Below are 7665 nucleotides of genomic sequence, written 5' to 3'. Positions count from 1 at the left end.
TTAACACGTTTTTCATATTTTTGGCATGTTTAACACGTTTGACATGTTTTCACGATTATGACACACTTAACACATTTTGACACGTTTAACACGTTTTGACACGTTTAACATGTTTTTCACATTTTGACACGTTAACACGTTTTCACACATTTTTCACGTTTTTGACACGTTTAACACGTTTTGAACGTTTAATACGTTTTCCACATTTTGACACGTTTAACACGTTTTTTTATATATTTCATGTTTTTGACACATTTAATACGTTTTTCACACGTTTTATCATACGGTTAACATGTTTTTGGCACGTTTAACACATTTTGACACATTGTACACTATTTTCATATTTTGACATGTTTAACACATTTTTGACACGATTATGACACATTTTAACACGTTTTTCACGTTTTTGGCACGTTTTGACATGTTTAACATATTTTTCATATGTTTCACATTCTTAACACGTTTAATACGTTTTTAACATGTTTAACAAGTTTTCACACGTTTTTTACGTTTTTGGCACGTTTAACACGTTTTGACACATTTTCCATGTTTTCCACGTTTAACACGTTTTTGACACGTTTAACATGCTTCTCACATTTCTAACACGTTTAATACGTTTCACACATTTGACGTGCCAAAATGTGAAAATGTGTTAAACGTGCCAAAAACATGTTAAACATGACAAAACGTGTTAAAACTTATCAAAATGTGTTAACGTGCAAAAAAACATGTTAATCATGTCAAAAATATGTTAAATGTGCAAAAACGTGTTAAACGTGTTAGAATGTCAAAAACGTGTTAAACGTGCCAAAAACGTGAAAATATGCCAAAAATATGAAAACGTGTTGAAACGTAGCAAATCGTGTTAAATGTGCTAAAAAGGTGTTAAAGAGCCAAAACGGTTAACGTGTTCAACAGTTCAACAACGGGTTAAACGTGCAAAATATATGAAAAACGTGTTAACATGTGAAAAACATGTCATATATGTAAAAAACGTGTTAAACATGCCAGAAACGTGAAAAATATGTTAGAAGTGTGAAAAACGTGTTAAACATATCAAAAACGTGTTAAAATGTCAAAAACATGTTAAACGTGCCAAAAACGTGAAAACCGTGTTAAACTTGTCAAAAACGTGTTAACATGTTATATATGTTAAAAACGTGTTAAACGTAAAAAAAAAAACGTGGCAAAAACGTAAAAAAACGTAAAAAAACGTAAAAAAAAAAACGGGTTAACTTGTCAAAAACATGTTAAACTATTAAACATGTAAAAACGTGTTAAACGTGAAAAACGTGTTATTGGTGTGAAAACGTGTTTAAACATGTAAAAAACTTGTAAACGGCTAAAAACAGGAAAAACGTATTAAACATGTGAAAAACTTGTTATAATGTGAACGTTTAAAAATATTAAAATCGGGTGTTAAACGTGTGAAAAACGTGTGAAACATGTGAAAAACGTGTTCGACTTAAAGTTGGAAGATAATTAGTTTATATTGGATTAATAATAGAGAATTAAATTAAATTTATATAATTTGGGTAATTTGGGTAACCCTAACCCAACCCAAATTAAATCCAACCCATACTCAACCCAACCCATATTAATCAACCAAAATTAATATTTTGGGTTTGGGTTAGGGTTGGGTTTGGGTAAACCCAAATTATGCTCACCCCTATTATTAACTAAACATGTGTCAATCACGTGCATTTATTAACTAAAATAATTAAAAGCAATTAATACTAACATTGTAGTGTTGCTAACTAACTATGTTCAAAAGTATTAGATGAAAAAAAATATCTCCTCTTCTAGTTGAGCGACAACAAAATTTGGATATCCCAGCATCATTTAGACGTCTTGTGTTTGAGTCCGTCAGACGAAAAATTCTGCGTCTAGTTAAATGGTTAACTGTGTTTACGGACTATGTGTTTAATCCTCTTGTATCTACATTTTTTATCCCCACCAAGATAGCTCAGTGGTAAGAGTCAACCTAAAAGATTAAAAAGTCACGATTTGATTTCATTTGAAAGCGTTTTGAGTTTAAACGGGCTATGACGGTGGGGTATTATACTAATTCTCGTTTAATTAAAAAAAATATATGAGAAAAATAAAATCAATTCTATTTGACATATTCTTATTAATCTATCTATAAGGAGATAAAGTTAACAATTTTATGATGCATCATCCCATGTTACAACATTGAATACTAGGCCATTATATATATGATTAGTTTATGCCTTAATATCTAATCTCAATAATATTATTTTGAAATTTAGAAAAGGAAAAAAAAAAATATTTTGAATAACTAATAAAGATTCTAAATTTTATATTAACAACAACAAATTATGTAGATAAGCTATATATGTTTATTGTATTATGAATATTTAAGTCCCCAAATCTATGTTATTAGATATAACATTTAGAACTTATTAGTTATCATCATTAAGTCTATAACACTATCATATATATTAATAAATGAATGTAAAATTTTATATGGTACATAACTATGGATGGTAATGGGGCGGTTTGGGCGGGGAATGCATTTATCATTCCCGCACCGTTTCTATTTCGGGGATTTTTTTAACACCATCCCCGCCCCGTTCAGTTTTGTTCGGTTTCTGAGGTCCCCGCGGGACACCATTTTAAAAAAATATTTTAAAAAAATAAAAAAATTATATAAACAGATTTATAATATAATATATATGGTAATATATTGGAGTTTTATATTATTATAAATAAATAAACTTACACCTCTTAAAAAATATATTGAAAAAATAAATATATTTAATTATGTTTTATAGTGTTCGGGTATAGTTGGGGGTGATATCGAGGCAGGAGACACAAATATCATCCTGTTCAATTTCGGAAAAAAACCATCTTAACGAGACAATTTGGTTCGGTTTTATGGTGCGGTTTCAAATTGCCAATCTCTATGCATAACCAATTCAAAATATGAAATATGAAGATGGAAAATTGTTCAATAAAAAAATGGATCCAAAATTCAATGGGAAATATCTGGACTGGACTGGAGAAGGATGAGTTGGATTATTAAATGGTCCAACCCAATAATAAATGGATGGATATGGGTCTAATTAAATTCAGAATAGCAAAAGCCCACCAGCCTCCTCCTCCTCCTTAACGGTTCAACCCAATTAAACCATTCACTCTTTTCTCTACACAAGAGGATGTGATTTATTTAAAATCAATTTTATTTTTAAAGTCTGACTTAAATTAAGATAAAGAAATAAATTATTCATTATTTAACTTAATAATATAATATAAATACAACTCTTAAAATATTAACTAAATGACATTTTTTATTATATTAAATATATTAATTTATTTATTCAATTAGTAATTTTTTGTTTTATTAGTAAATATATATATATATATATATATATATTTATTAAATATTTATTTTTCAAACTTATTATTTAATTAGACATTTTATATTTAATATACAACACTTAATTTATTTAATATTTATTTTTCACATTTTTTTATTTTAATTGGCACCTCATATTTAATATGCAACAATTAATTTATAATTTTTGAAATATGTTTGTAAATTTAATTTTTACACTTATTTAATTAATTAATCGCTTCATATTTAATATAAACAATTATTTTATTAGTTATTCTGTTAACATATATTTTAATTTATTTTTCACATTTAGTATTTTATTAATAATTTTAATTAATTATATATTTTTTAATTAAATTAAGTATTTTCAAGTCCTCAAATATATCACTTTAACCATAAAAAAGACCATTTATTTTATTTCTTGCTTTTATAATATATTAATAACAATATACTGAAATAAAAACGTGCATATACAAAGTGCTACAAAAAGAAGACAAACAACAATTGTTTTACTTTTACCAAATAAAATCTTAAAGGAGATACCATTGTATATATATGATGTACGTGCACACACCATATCCAAGCCCTTGTTCCTTTCACATCATCAAATCAAATCAAACTAAAGTGGAGCATTTTGAAGTGGTTGGGTCCCACATGGCCGGTAACAAATACTTCCTACCCTCCACCCCCTGCGCATTATAGCTCGCACCCGTTTCCTTATCCAAAATAACCTCACCCGCATATCCCGGGTACGCACCCGATCCAAACATCCCGGTGCAAGCCGTTACCGCCTCTAACGGAGCCATAACCGGACCCTGAAAATACCCACTGTTAAACGGATTCGTTATCGTCCCCGCCAACACCGTCGCCAGATTTATCACCATTCCGTCTAAACCCACGTCGCCGTTAGGAGCCACTAACGGCGCCGTCTGTGGACCGTATATTGGTTGGTGAAAGGGCCACGCGCACTGACCAGGACACTGAGTCTCCGAATTCCCAACCCACGCGTAAACCATACGCCCAGTTTTTGTCCTGACCGAACTGTGGGTCCCGCACCTGCTGCAGAAACCGCTAACGGCCACGTCGTTTGCCGTTAATACGACGTTAACCGTGTTGTTGTTAAGACCAGCAGCAGTATTAGTTTTAGAAGCCAAGGCGATTAGATGTTTGTTGGTTAAGGACTTTCCAAGAGAATAGGTCTGGTCGAGCGTTTGTTTTCCGAGTATGAGAGTGGAGGCGCCGCCTTTGAATTTATCGGTTGTGCGCCACCAGGAGTTGACGGAGGGCGACGGGGGGGATTTGACGGAGGTACTGGTGAGAGAGAGGATGAAATCGGAAATTATGGAGCGTTGGGTTGGGGTGAATTGGCCATACCAGAGGAGATTAAGGGTTACTTTGCCTTTCAAAAGAGGGCCGTTGTGGTATTTTAAGACCAGAGGTGGGTCCTTAACAAGGGCTGCCATTGCCATGGATGAGTGGGAGATGAGGAAGAAGAAGAAGAAGAGGAGTGAGAAGAAAGGCGACATCTTTGTTTGAATCGATGTTTTTTTTTTTTTGTTTGTTTGATCGAAGAAGAAATTTATTAAGCTACAAAAATAGATGGATTATAGTAGTAGCAGTAATAATGAGAATGAAGGTGATGAAGGAGGAGTAGGCTATTTATATAGGTGCTAGAATTGTAAGGAGCTAGCCAGCCAGCTGGCTATGGAAGCTATGGTGCCATGTGGGAGGAACTCCTTGGTTTAACCTGCCACACGCAAAATGACGTGGTCGGTCTATTCTACCCTACTAAATCAAATATATATATATATATATATATATTTTTCTCTTTTATAAGGCTATGCCCATTCTATTTTATTATCAACTTTTTCAACTCAAACCATATAGGGATAAAAGAAGAACAATATTGACCTATAGATAGTTATTTAAATAATTTGTAATGATTTCTTGTTAGAATTTTTTTTCTTTTATAAAAATACTTAAAATGTTAATATATAATGATAAATAAAAAATAATAATTAATAATTTAAAATATATAATATTTTAATATTTTAGCTAATAAATTATGTGATGAAATAGATAAAATGGAAAATTATGCGATATATTTTGGTTATATTTAATCAAATAACCACTCTGAACCAGGTTATATATTATTGGTTTTGTTAACTGAATTAAATATAAAAATATATTAAATATTATGAAGAGTTTTTTCAATAATAAAATTTTACTTTTATATGATATAATACAAATAATTCTTGTGTTGTTATATATAATATATATATATATATATATAAATAAATTTTATATTAAATTGTTACAATTTATTCGCTAATATTTTTTAATAATTTTTGTTGAAAAAAATTTTGGGAGTCAAAATTTTTATTCAATATTTCGTTTTTGGAAAAAATATTTACGGTAGAATTCTTACGGATGTTATGTGCATAAAAAAATATTGTATTATGGTTAGTCGTTATGTGTTACGAGAAAGTCTGATCAACAACTCATTTAGTTTTGTATTTTCAATGAGGAACTAATATTGGGAGTTTTTTGTGACGTATTATGAGATTAATTGGTAATGCCCGAATCATTTGGTGTAGTTGTTGAGAGATTGGAAATAATGTGACTAATATGACAAATCTATGGTAATTAGTTAGCCATCCCAATTATTTTTGGTGGACTATCGGATTAAAGATCAATTCGATCGAATATTTGTAAATGATCGCGAGTCGACCGAGCGCAATATCAGTCATAATGTTATTATGACTTATTACATGCTATCTTTATTTCTGTATTTATAGCAAAAGAAAGTCCGAGATCCGTTCTGGAAGTTAGTAGAGTAGGTCGGGGAGTTGCTCTTCTTCTCGAGTAACTACCTACGAACTCGATAACTTTTTTAGTATTTTTTTTTCATGTTATGATTTATTGTTGTGTTTAAACTATTATTATCATTTTTATATATATATTATTTTAAATCTCAATGAATTATTTGAATATGTACAATTAATTATAATCACTTATTATTACGATCTTCTAATTACGTACATCATTTGCCTCTAAAAATAAATATAAAATATCACTAAGCTTAATAGGAAATAAAAGAAGGTAAGAGACTAAATCTATCAATTTTTATTATATATATATATATATATAAATGCTTATAGAGGAAATTAATGGGGTTTATATATAAATAAATAAGGAAAGAATAATATATTTATTTAAGAGATTGGGGTCATTTATCAAATTCATCTTTCACCTAAAAATCTGTTAGGTATCATAATCATGTAAAAAAAATTCCGAGTAATATTTGTCCATATATTGAATCTAAAACCTTATAAAATGCTTACTTAAACTTCTAAACACTATGCAACTACTACTTTTAATAAATTTATAAATATTTGAATCTAAAACCTGAAATCCTTGCTTAAACTTTAAACTTCTAAACACTTTTAATAAATTTTATAAGTATTTAATATATATAATATTTTAATTATATTTTGGTAATTAGGAGAAGTGGGTGAGGAGGAAGGTGCTAAGAATGATGACATTAGAATTGGAAGGTTAGTGTCGCCAATTAATATAGTGCACATTGTTATTAATATATTTATTTATTTATTTATTTATTTTGTTAAATTATTAACATTGAAAACCGCGTTCTATCATCATTAGGTTATTTGAATTAGTTCCGACTTCGAATTTATTCAATTTATTAAGATAACTTAAATTACAAGTTATTTTAAAAATCACTCCTTAAATTTGAATTAAAATAAATCTTGCAAAACTATAAAAAAAAAATGATAAGATACATACAATTATATTCGCTTATTTGTTTTATTCTGTACATTAATCTACTTGCTTTTTTAGTATAAAAACAAAAAAGAAAAGAAAAATAAGTTTTTGTTTGATTCAACTTTATTTACTCGCCTACTCTTATGGTCTATAGTACAAGCCTTTACTCTATAATTCAACAATCAGAAAATGAAAGTTTGTCTATATTTTTATATTAAGGAATTATTTTTATTTTAAAATTATCCAAAATAAAAAGTAAAATTTACATTCTTTCAATTTGTTATTTATTCTGATGAAACTTTTGGAGATAATGAAACAATTTTTTTATCAAGCTATACAAAATTTGGTAGATACATTTTTTTTTTACAAAATGAGTAATTAAGTTCCTAGAGGACTAATTCTAAATTTTCTGAAGAAAATATAATTAATTGAATAAGTTTATATATATATATATATATATATAATTATGTTTAATTTTAAAGTGTTCGGATAGCCGGCTCGAAATTTGTGTATAATTTGGA

General features: G+C 28.8%; 1 protein-coding gene across 1 annotated transcript; it reads right to left on the bottom strand.

Moving 5' to 3' along the window:
* Window positions 1-3759: 3759 nt before the first annotated feature.
* Window positions 3760-4971, bottom strand: LOC124942079 (protein EXORDIUM-like 2). Its single transcript, XM_047482493.1, has one exon. The coding sequence runs from the start codon at window positions 4882-4884 to the stop codon at window positions 3973-3975; it is 912 nt and encodes a 303-aa protein (XP_047338449.1). The 5' UTR covers window positions 4885-4971; the 3' UTR covers window positions 3760-3972.
* Between the last annotated feature and the right edge of the window lie 2694 nt (window positions 4972-7665).

Source organism: Impatiens glandulifera, chromosome 6 (assembly GCF_907164915.1).
Source record: "Impatiens glandulifera chromosome 6, dImpGla2.1, whole genome shotgun sequence".
In the NCBI taxonomy this organism is placed as follows: Eukaryota; Viridiplantae; Streptophyta; class Magnoliopsida; order Ericales; family Balsaminaceae; genus Impatiens; species Impatiens glandulifera.
Note: the sequence above shows the minus strand (reverse complement) of the source record. Positions and strands in the feature narration are given on the sequence as shown.